The sequence below is a fragment of the Cricetulus griseus genome, chromosome 3, assembly GCF_003668045.3.
Source record: "Cricetulus griseus strain 17A/GY chromosome 3, alternate assembly CriGri-PICRH-1.0, whole genome shotgun sequence".
NCBI classification, from domain to species: Eukaryota; Metazoa; Chordata; class Mammalia; order Rodentia; family Cricetidae; genus Cricetulus; species Cricetulus griseus.
This window is the reverse complement of record NC_048596.1, coordinates 51,143,823-51,154,856: the sequence shown is the minus strand read 5'-3', so window position 1 is coordinate 51,154,856 and position 11,034 is coordinate 51,143,823. Positions and strand designations below refer to the sequence as shown.

General features: G+C 49.6%; 1 protein-coding gene across 3 annotated transcripts; it reads left to right on the top strand.

The window, feature by feature from the left end:
• Positions 1-9: 9 nt before the first annotated feature.
• Positions 10-9,458, top strand: Mta2 (metastasis associated 1 family member 2). 3 transcript variants are annotated; one of them, XM_027408334.2, is made up of 18 exons: positions 10-490; positions 1,981-2,048; positions 2,486-2,579; positions 4,044-4,161; positions 4,290-4,353; positions 4,435-4,552; positions 4,952-5,054; positions 5,195-5,294; positions 5,402-5,590; positions 5,677-5,751; positions 5,870-5,928; positions 6,200-6,297; positions 6,429-6,568; positions 6,967-7,195; positions 7,614-7,703; positions 8,182-8,300; positions 8,394-8,542; positions 8,710-9,458. In XM_027408334.2, exons 1-18 carry the CDS (start codon positions 463-465, stop codon positions 8,873-8,875), a joined length of 2,007 nt encoding a protein of 668 aa, XP_027264135.1. In that variant the 5' UTR covers positions 10-462; the 3' UTR covers positions 8,876-9,458. The 3 variants fall into 3 exon arrangements, with proteins under 3 accessions (XP_027264135.1, XP_035297879.1, XP_035297880.1); XM_035441988.1 differs by having other exon boundaries at positions 8,705-8,853; XM_035441989.1 differs by lacking the exon at positions 10-490 and adding an exon at positions 764-816.
• The last annotated feature ends 1,576 nt before the right edge of the window (positions 9,459-11,034 follow it).

Below are 11,034 nucleotides of genomic sequence, written 5' to 3'. Positions count from 1 at the left end.
GTGGCCGATCTGCGGGGTCTTGCTCTCCGACCTGAGCCGAGCGCTGGGCCTTGTTCTCCGGATCGGCCGAAGGTGTTCCGGAAGGAGGCGAACCCGGACGCGGGCAGGGCAAACCTTCTCAGGGGCTGGCACCATACGGCGTCTGCTGGGACTCGGTGAAGACGCTAGGAGCCGGAATCTGTCTCCGGTCAGGCAGGAACCGAGCTCGTTCCGGAAGAAGCCGAGCAGACCGGCGCCGGCCTGGGTATCCCGGGCGTGAGGCTATAGCAGTGTCGTCGTGGTCTTCGTGCGAGCAGTGATGAACCGCGACGGCTGAGCGAGCAGAGGTGCCGGCTGCGCGGGCCCCATCGACACTTCCGCGAAGCGTCAGCCCCACGCTGGGGGCATCGTCTGGAGCTAAGCTTTACCCCCGCGAGCCTCCGGGTCCTCTTTGTGCGGCCGGAGGCCGCGGCGGGAACGGCCATGGCGGCTAACATGTACCGTGTGGGAGGTGAGTACACCGGGCGGAAGAGGTTGGGGACGGGACCAGGGAGACTCGGTGTCCGCAGGCGCGGGGAGCAACATCTGGGGTCGTAGGGGCCACAGCGCCGACCGGAACCGGAACCGAGACCTATGGTTCCGCGGCGGCGACGCTACTGGGAGCCGAGTCTCCCGCAGAGGCTTACCTACAACGATCGGTGCTCTTGAGTCTGCGACTGGATCCCGGGGTGGGAAGTAGGCTTGGTTTGGAAGGGGACTGAGTGACTGCGGGGCCAGCTGCGGGGAGCCAGTCGCTCAGGGGTTTTCTTTTCTTTGGCGGCTTGTTCGTTCACGAAGGTGAGGCCTGAGGTGGGGGGAACAATTTACTCAATTCTCCCACGCAGGGGTGCAACTCCAATGCAGAGTTGTGTGGACTACAGGGAAATCCTTGTTATCTTTTTCCCCCTCCTCTCTCACTTCTTGGTTTTTCGACTCTGTCTGTCTGTCTCTTTGGTTTTTCGAGACAGGGATTCTCTGTAGCTCTGGCAGTCCTGGAACGCACTCTGTAGACCAGGCTGGCTTCGAACTCAGAGATCCTCTTGAGTGCTAGGATCTGACTTTTGAGTGAGAATCTGATTTTAGCGCTAAGTGTTGCAAGGGTGGGAGTAAAAACTTTTCTCCCTCCCCCCCCGCCCCCCCCCCCCGGCTGTCTTAGAACTCAGGAAATAGACCAGGTTGGCATCGGACTCAGATCCACCTGCCTCTGCCTCCCTCTGCTGGGATTAAAGGTGTGAGCAATCACTGTCTGGATAATTCTTTTATTTCTTTTCTCGTTCTTTTTTTTTTTTTTTTCCTCGAGACGGTTGATACTTATTTTCTTTTGTTTTCTCGAGACAGGCTTTCTCTGTCTATCCTTGGCTGTCCTGGAAATTGCTCTATAGACCAGGCTGTCCTCGAACTGGAAGAGATCTGCTTACCTCGGCTTCCTGAGTGCTGTTGGCCACCACTGCCCAACTAATACTTTTCTTTTGCGGGGGTGGGGGGATGGGGGGTGGGGTTCGAGACAGAGTTTCTCTGCGGCTTTGGAGGCTGTCCTGGAACTAACTCTGTAGACCAGGCTGGTCTCAAACTCAACAGGGAACCACCTGCCTCTGCCTCCTGAGTGCTGGGGTTAAATGCATGCGCCACCACCTTCTCTAATACCTATTTTCTTTTCTTTTTTTTTTTTTTTTTTTTGGTTTTTCGAGACAGGTTTTTCTCTGTGTAGCTTTGGAGCCTATCCTGGAACTCGCTTTTGTAGACCAGGCTGGTCTCGAACTCACAGAGATCCACCTGCTTCTGCTGGGATTAAAGGCGTGCATCACCAACACCCAGCTATACTTCTTTTCTTAAGTCTTTCCTCTTGCACATCTCCACATCTCTACCTAGCATTTTGTCTTTTTTTGGTCCACCCAAATCCACTTTCTCTTCTGGGTGCTCTGGTTTTCTTCTGATCTTGTTTCTCCCCACCCCCTTCTACAGATTACGTCTATTTTGAGAACTCCTCTAGCAATCCTTACCTGGTTAGACGGATTGAGGAGCTAAACAAGGTGAGTGGAGCAGAAATGGAGCAGTTTCTTTCTTCTGGAGTCTAACTCCAAGTGGAAGGGAGAGCCAGCCTTACCTAGGCTTAGAGCCTATACAGGTGAGCGAGCGTTCATTCCATGTATAGAGCTGCTGAGAGCTTAGCTGAAGCTTTATCATTCTCACATCTGGGGATAAAAGAATCCTGTCTCTGTTGTTTTTTTTTTGTTTTTTTAAATATACAGTGTCTATTTTGCAGCCTTGGTTGCCTGGAACTTTCTGTGTGATCAGGTTAGCAAACTTATGGAGACCCATCTCATTGGTCCTGTAATTATCTTTGAATATTAAGTCTTCATTGCTGAGTTTTTGGCCTCTTCTACTTAAGTCCTTAGAGAGTGCCTGTTAGTGTACCTCCACTTTCAAATGGCTAATTTTCATTGCCCTGTTTTTCTTCCTTCTTTAGACTGCCAATGGCAATGTGGAAGCAAAGGTTGTCTGTCTCTTCAGGAGAAGGGATATTTCTAGTAGCCTCAACAGCCTGGCTGACAGTAATGCTAGTGAGTGTCTTCATTCCTTCCCCTTTCCCCCCTCCCCAGGATCTGAGGACTAGACTTGTTCCTGCAGGTGTTTCCCCTGGTAACACGCCCAAGGCAGGGTATGAGTTTGGAGGTGGGAAGTGCCTGGTCTGCAGAGCAAGGCCTGTTGTTACATGTTGGGGCTGGGGCTGGAAGCCGGGTGGGGAGACCATGATCAGAAAAGCCAGAATGTGGTGTGTGTGTGTGTGTGTGTGTGTGTGTGTGTGTGTGTGTGTGTGTGTGTGTGTGTGTGTGTGTAAGGAGAGATACTTAGATAGGGAATGAAAAGAGCTTTAGAGAAGGCACGTGGGGACATTTTGGGTACTTTGGGACAGTGGTTAGTGAGCGATGGTCAAGGTGGAGAGGAAGATACTGTTTTGAGAATCCTGCATAGTAATGGGGGAGGCTTATCCTGTCGTCTGGAGGTGAAGCCAAAACATTGACGAAGCTGACGGAAGCTAGAGGGCAGGAAAGCGCTTGAGCTTTCCTGTTTCCCTCTCTATTCCAGTTATCATCTGCCTTACTTCATCTTCTCATTTTTCCCATTTAACTACTTTGCCTCTTTTTTTCCCTAAAGTTTTCTTTTTTCAGGCCACAGCCATGAAAGAGTTAATGAGCTGGGCCTACCAAGTTTCCTGGCCCTTTGGGGTTTCTAGCCCCATCTGGCAGGGGCTGACCTTGGCTTTGTCCAATCAGAATGGGTAGGGGGTGTGGTCCTCCTTGCCCTCCCCTGGGTTTTCTAGAGCACACCAGGGAGAGGTGGAGCCTACTACACAGACACAGGACCTCCCCCACCTCCCCACTTGCTGTGGTACACCCAGTTCTTCAGGGGAACAATGCACCAATGAACAAGTGCTTAAGTTTCTATCCCGCCCACTTTGTTTGGCACTTAGCCAGGTTAACTGTTTCCACCAAGATTTCAGTGCAAGCTGCTGCCTCTTGAGGAAGGTGTTGGCTCTGGTTTGAGAGGTGCTTTTCTTGAAAGCCCCACAGACTATTATTAACCAAGTAGAAAGAGAAGGAGAAGTCAGTTGCATGTGATATTCAGGTACAGCAAAGAGTCCTGAAGCATGAAGAGGAGCTGATAAATAAATCCTGTGTGCTGTTCTTACATCTTAGCTGGATTCTAGGACGTCAGGCTGGTTCAGCAAGAAAGAGCTAAATGTAACATACAGTATTGTGGCTATATTTGTGTGTTAGAGCGGCATCAGCATTGGCAACTAGGTTTGGGGCGCATTTCTATGGCATCCTTATGCAGGTCTCCCCTTCATGGAATTAAAGAGAGGACTGAGCATCCACAGTGAGGCGTGAGGCCAAAAGGGAAAGCTGGGCGAGTGAGGGTGAGATGCCCGAGGGAACTGAGACAGCAGCTGAGGTAGGGTGTTCTTTAGCTGAGCTAGTTAGCCACCTCGGAGTACCTTGTTTCTGACTTGTTCCTTCCTCTAGGGGAGTTTGAGGAGGAATCAAAGCAGCCGGGGGTCTCAGAGCAGCAGAGACATCAACTGAAACACCGAGAGCTCTTTCTTTCTCGGCAGTTTGAATCATTACCTGCCACCCACATAAGGTATAGGAGGGTCTGGGTCCCTGTGGCCTTTGTATGTGCCCTTGTTTAGAAATGGAGAGAAGCGGGTGTTGTGTTGGGGATGGTAGAAGGTATGTCTTGCTCATTCAGTACTTTCTGGCCTGTCTTAGGGGGAAGTGCAGTGTAACTCTTTTGAATGAGACAGATATCTTGAACCAGTATCTGGAAAAGGAGGTAAGGACATCCTGAGAGAAGAGGGCTGGGCTTCACTGCCATGTGGGCTCCTGTCCACAACTTCTCTCTCTCCATTTTTAGGACTGCTTTTTTTACTCACTGGTGTTTGACCCGGTGCAGAAGACACTTCTAGCTGATCAAGGGGAGATCAGAGTTGGTTGCAAATTCCAAGCTGAGATTCCAGATCGCTTGACAGAAGGTAAGCAACAGAGTAGATGTGCTGGAACGTAAATTTCTGTGGATCTCGTGACTTGGGGTTTCTGTACAATCTTAGATTTTCTGTTGTGACCTTGCCAGAATGGGACTTAGGAGCCTGAAAGAGAGGAATGGGCACAGCTGGGAGGGGAATTCGGAGGCTTGATGTGGCTGATGGAAGAAGCAGGTGGATCTGAGTTTGTGGCCAGCCTGGTCTACAGTAAGTTCCAGAATAGCCAAGGCTACACAGAGAAACCATGTCTTGGGGAAAAAACCAACAACAAAGGAAAAAAAAAAAAAGAATCCAAGCAGAGAAGAGGAAGAAGTTATTGTGAGTGACTAAGATTATCAGTTATTTCCCCCTCTCTCCCTCACTGGTGATGCTGTCTGCTTGGTTCCTCAGGTGAATCAGATAATCGAAACCAACAGAAGATGGAGATGAAAGTCTGGGACCCAGACAACCCTCTCACAGACCGGCAGATTGACCAGTTTCTAGTGGTGGCCCGGTGAGGGTGGGTGGATCCCGAAGATGGGCTGGGGAGGAGTGAGCCCTGTTCTGAGGCCCATCTGTTTTTTTTTTTCTCTTTAGTTCCTGAGGCTGCTTGAACTTTTTTCTTCCCTTCTTGACTTGTCAATCTCTCCTTAGAGCTGTGGGAACCTTTGCAAGAGCCCTAGACTGCAGCAGCTCCATTCGGCAGCCGAGCTTGCACATGAGTGCAGCTGCTGCATCCCGGGATATCACCCTGGTAAGCACAAGTTGTTGGGCATATCGGGGCAGGAGAGGAGGGAGTCATGGAGACAGTAGGTATACTCAAAGAGCAGCAAGTCATCAGTTTTCTTTTCTATTTGGTAGTTCCATGCCATGGACACATTGCAAAAGAATGGCTATGACTTGGCCAAGGCCATGTCAACCCTGGTGCCACAGGGGGGCCCAGTGCTGTGTCGAGATGAGATGGAGGAGTGGTCCGCTTCTGAAGCCATGCTATTTGAAGAGGCTCTAGAGAAGTACGGGAAGGATTTCAATGATATCCGCCAGGACTTTGTAAGTGAATAGGACTAGAAGCGGTGAGAACAGGGAGTCAGGACCTAGGGCCAGATGCCATCTCAACCTCTGTTTGCTGTTCTTAGCTACCCTGGAAGTCACTTGCAAGCATAGTCCAGTTTTATTACATGTGGAAAACCACAGATCGGTATATTCAGCAGGTATGGTTTAGGGCCGGGAGGTTGGACAGAGGCCCCCTACTAACCTCTCTGCCTTTTGGTTTGTTTGATTTCATCTGTACTGAGATGGTCTGAATTTCTGTTTTTTTCCTTCTAACAGAAAAGATTGAAAGCTGCTGAAGCAGACAGCAAACTGAAACAGGTCTACATCCCCACCTAGTAAGTGTGGCAGGAAGGGAGAGTGTTTCTCTTCCTCTCCTAGTTTGTTTCTTTCTTAGTGATTGGGGATGAGCAGGAGGCAGAAGCAAATTGTAGAAGCTGTAGTTCAGTGATAAGCATGGGCTTACTGTCGGCAAGGTCCTAGTTTAATTCCCAGCATTCCAGAGAGAGTGATGGGGTAGGGTGCGGTGGGGTGGTAGGAAAGGGAGGGACAGATAGAAGTGAGTTATTTCTTTGACTAGCTTCTATGTTCTCTTGTTTCCTTCATTAGTACTAAGCCAAACCCTAACCAGATCATTTCTGTGGGTTCAAAACCTGGCATGAATGGGGCTGGATTCCAGAAGGGCCTTACTTGTGAGAGCTGCCACAGTGAGTTTCAAAGAGGGACAGGGATGCTGGGGTGGGTGGCCTAGGATGGCCTGTTTCTCTGGCCTAGAAATTTGAGGAGCTCGGGTGGCATGTTTTCTGCTAGCATGTTTCTGTTCTCTATGTTCCTGTAGCTACACAGTCTGCCCAGTGGTATGCCTGGGGCCCACCTAACATGCAGTGTCGTCTTTGTGCTTCCTGCTGGATTTACTGGAAGAAGTATGGGGGACTGAAGACCCCAACCCAGCTTGAAGGAGCAGCTCGGGGCACTACAGTAAGACTTAATCACTTGGTGGGAGCTGGGTGTGGTGGCTGGGGCAGGTGGGTCTCTGTGAGTTTGAGGCCAGTCTGGTATTTATAGTAAGCTCCAGATTAGTCAGGGCTACATAGTAGACACCGTCTCAACCAATAGAAAAGAATCACTGCAAAAAGAGGTAGGGGACGGGGAGAGTGGTAGACATACAGACAGATATGAGCTTTAGGCAAAGGTTAGAAACCTGACTCCTTAATATGGAGACAGTCATATGGACAGAGGCACTTGCTAAGGGTTGAGAAGCCAGGAAAGTTGGGTGGAGTGCTAGTGTAGAGTTCAGGCAGAATAGTTTGCTGTCTTCAGGAAATGGAGGAAAGGAGTGACTTGCCATTTCCCTTTTTCATATGTCATTCCTCCAGGAGCCACACTCAAGAGGTCATTTATCCAGACCTGAAGCCCAAAGTCTCTCACCCTATACAACCAGCGCTAACCGGGCCAAGTTGCTGGCTAAGAACAGGCAAACTTTCTTGCTCCAGACCACAAAGCTGACTCGTCTTGCTAGACGGATGTGCAGAGACCTGTTACAGCCAAGGAGGGCTGCCCGAAGACCCTATGCACCTATCAATGCCAATGCCATCAAGGCAGAGTGTAAGCACTGGAGTGGTAGTAGTGATGAGTACTAAGTTGCTCTGGCTAGAGACTGTTGTTTAATGATAGTAGGCCACAGAGGGTGTTTATTAGATAAGGTTTAACTTTTGGCCCTAGAAGAGGCCGGAGAAGTGAAGTTCCTTCAGAAATTTTGATCTGTCATGTCTGGTGGTTCATGCCTTGGAGGCTGTAGATATAACTACCTAGTTCCTATCAGACTGGTCTAGGTAGTGAGCTCCAGATCAGCCTGGATTACATAGGACCCTGACTCAAGTAGGGTAGGCATTCTAATACATGCCCATAACTCAAGTATTGGAGAAGCAGAGTCTAGGCTGGCCAGGGCTATATATACAGCAAGACCATTTCAAAAAGCCAGAACAAATCTGCAGAATATCCAGAGGCTTTCATCTTTCTCCAGGCTCTATCCGACTTCCTAAGGCTGCCAAGACGCCACTGAAAATTCACCCTCCGGTGCGGCTGCCCTTGGCAACTATCGTCAAAGATCTGGGTATGGGATGGAAACCACACTTGATCCAGGGTGGGTTGAAGGTGGAGAAACAGTTTGGGTGGTGTCAGGCTGCTAGCCGTTTTACTATCCAAGAGCCATTTCTTCCCCTGAGTTTTCCTTTCCCCCTGAGTCCAAACTGTGTGTGTGTGTGTGTATGTATTCTTTTTTTTCCTTTTTGGTGGTGGTGTTTTCGATCAAAACCCAGAACTCATATTCTGGGCAAGTGTTTTACTATTGAGGCCCATTTTTGGCATAGCAGTGACTTTTCATAAGTATTTTATGATCTGGAAACATAATCAAATGTTGTTTTTGAAATATGTGTTAAGTAGCTTGTAGGCCTTTTCCTCCATTACTACTGGTCTGATGACCAAGGGAAATTGCTGGGCCAGGGTAAAGAGGGAAGAAAGAATGGTAAGGAAAACTGTACAGGCAAGAGAAGGTGTGAACGTTTTCTATTCCTCCCCCCCTTCACTGTTAGTGGCCCAGGCACCTCTGAAACCAAAAACACCTCGGGGCACCAAGACACCAATCAACAGGAACCAGCTGACCCAGAACCGAGGCCTGGGGGGCATTATGGTGAAACGTTCTTATGAAACTGTGAGTTGGGAAAGCTGAATGGGGTGGGCTTTTGTTTCTGATAGGAGTCTGAGGGAGGCAGCGCTTTCATTATGTTGCCCTATCCTTTTCCAGATGGCAGGGGCAGGGGTCCCCTTCTCTGCCAATGGAAGGCCTCTGGCCTCAGGGATTCGTTCAAGCTCACAGCCAGCAGCCAAGCGTCAGAAACTAAACCCTGCTGATGCTCCCAATCCTGTGGTATTTGTGGCTACAAAAGATACCAGGTAGGGAGCAGTCTACTATGGGAGGGGCTCAGAGACTGATAATCCAAGTTGGGTGCATTGGAAGTAGGGGTATCTGAGAAAGATAGCACAGAAAAGAGTGCGGGTGTCAAAATTGTAGAGTGTACTGTGGAGCCCCTACTTGTTCCTCTTTTGCTCTTTTTGACCAGGGCTTTAAGGAAGGCTCTAACTCACCTGGAAATGCGCCGAGCTGCCCGAAGGCCCAACCTACCCTTGAAGGTGAAGCCAACACTGATGGCAGTTCGGCCCCCAGTTCCTCTGCCAGCACCCTCACATCCTGCCAGCACCAATGAGCCCATTGTTCTGGAGGATTGAGCATCTTAGGGGAGGGAGATGGGATGAGAGGTAGAGGGGTAGGTGCCCAAGGCATACAAACCTCAAGGATCGAGGGAGGGTTGAAACTGGTGTGTCCTTGGAGGACTTGGACACCCTCTGGGGTGATTGCCAGTAACTCCCCCTTTTTGGGCTTCTCCATGCCTGTGATGGGAGCCTACAGGAACTTGCCTGTGTGTCTACCTACCCTATTTGGGGGTTGGGACCCACAGTTGTTTTGGACAGCTGGGCTGGGGGGGGGGAGGGTTTTTTAAATTTTTTAAAAATTTTACCTCCCTTTGTAAAAGGGATGGAGGAGGGGAAGAGTAAACATGTCAGGTGGTGGTACCTGGCAGGGGGAAGGGAGAGTGCACTGCCATGTCTACCTTTTTTTTTTTCTCTTTATTTTCTAATTGGGGGTTTCTCTTACTGTCCGGTGTCCGGACTTTGCTAATTAGTTTGAGGGCTCTAAGGTGGCATCCAACCCCAGCCCATGCTCGCTCTTTCTTCCCTCCCCTTCCCCCCTCTGCCTTTTATATGCCAATTCTCAGAAATAAAGATCTTTTTGTCCGTTTTTTAACCTCGATTCTGTAATTGGTTCTTATAGTGAAGAATAAAAAGCTGTTTTCTTCAGCCCTCAGGCTCAGCTGTTCTCTGCTGCTGCTGCTGCTGCTGCGCGCGTGCGGTGTGTGGTGTGTGGTGTGTGCGGTGTGTGGTGTGTGCGGTGTGTGGTGTGTGCGGTGTGTGGTGTGTGCGGTGTGTGGTGTGTGTGGTGTGTGGTGTGTGTGTTGGGGGTGTCTTTGAGAGGGAAAATAGAGGACAAAAGACAATGAAAGAGGTACAGATGGCGCTTGTTCTAGGAGCAGCGTTATGAGACATGCAGCCGGGCTGTGGGGTGGTTTGTGCCACTATCCTTGTGGGACTCGGGCTTCTCCCACTGGGGCTGGAGTCCAAGCAGCATCTTGGTCTAGATTCATTCAGAGCTCTTTAATGGCTTTGACTCTGCACAGATGGGGGTTAGAATGTCTTCCTGTTAGCCACTTTTACTCTCCCTCCTTTTTGGTGCTGAGAAATTGATCCCAGGGTCTGGCGTATGCTACTCACGTGCTCTACTATTGCCACCACCTACATCCTCAGCCCTTCACTTTCATTTAAGCATTCTAGCAGCCAGGGTCAGATGCATCTCACCAGGTGGGGGTGGTTGACACATACCTTTAATCTCAGCACTTGGGAGTCAGAGGCAGGCAGATCTCTTAAATTCAAGGCCAATTTGATCTACAGTAGAAGGAGTTCCAGGAGAGCCAGGGCTACACAAAGAAGCCCTGTCTTGAAAACAAAGATGCATTTCACTTTAGTGTTTGTGGGTGTGGTACTGCAGTACTTTACAGTTCAAGCTTAGTGGTATATATATACAGACTGCTGGATTTGTACAGCTAGTGTTAGCACCTACCCCCACTGTTGAGTGTGCAGTAGTACTGTTTTCTGTTTTGATTTCATCTGCTTTTTTGGTTTGGTGTAAGGATCAGATACCTGAGCAGGGTACAATAGGAGGGACACCTTAGAACAGTTGGTTAGTTCAACCAATTCTCCTTAGGCACTTTAGAGATAGAAGGGCCTCATGGCTCAGCCAAGGCCACAGACTGGTTTCCTGATAATCACAGAACAAGCTGGTGAACCCACCTGATAGCCTTTCCATTTCATTATCGTCACTGTGGTCAGCTCTCATATCCTCTCTTGTTCCTGAACCTACGAGACTGACTCATGTGCCTGACTGGGGATCTGTAGCACTTCCCCTCCCACCTCCTTGAATAAATGTGTATCTCTTAGCACTGTAGTCTGTTCTTCATTGTACTGCCTTGAAATAGGCCTCGTTAATATACTTCATTAAGGCTACAACTGCTGAGCAGACTTTGACTGGGATAGTAGCCATCTGCTGTTGGTCTCATTGAGTCCAAGTGAAAGGGAGTAGGGGGCGGACAGCGCTGAAAACTGTTTTGTCGAGGATCCAGTTGTACAGAAAGGAACTGACCTGAGGATGTGGGAGTACCTGAGCTCCACAAGGCAAAGGATTGGAAACACCCACCCTCCGCTTCTACTCGCAGGGTGAAATAAAAGATTGAGGTGCAGGTCTGGGGTGAAGTGAAGGCAGATCGCATGCCACC

Coding starts and splice junctions, on each gene's coding strand:
- Mta2 (XM_027408334.2), top strand. CDS start 463: ATGGCGGCTAACATGTACCGTGTGGGAG. Junction 2,049..2,485: donor GGATTGAGGAGCTAAACAAG/GTGAGTGGAGCA, acceptor TTCCTTCTTTAG/ACTGCCAATGGCAATGTGGA. Junction 4,162..4,289: donor TTACCTGCCACCCACATAAG/GTATAGGAGGGT, acceptor GGCCTGTCTTAG/GGGGAAGTGCAGTGTAACTC.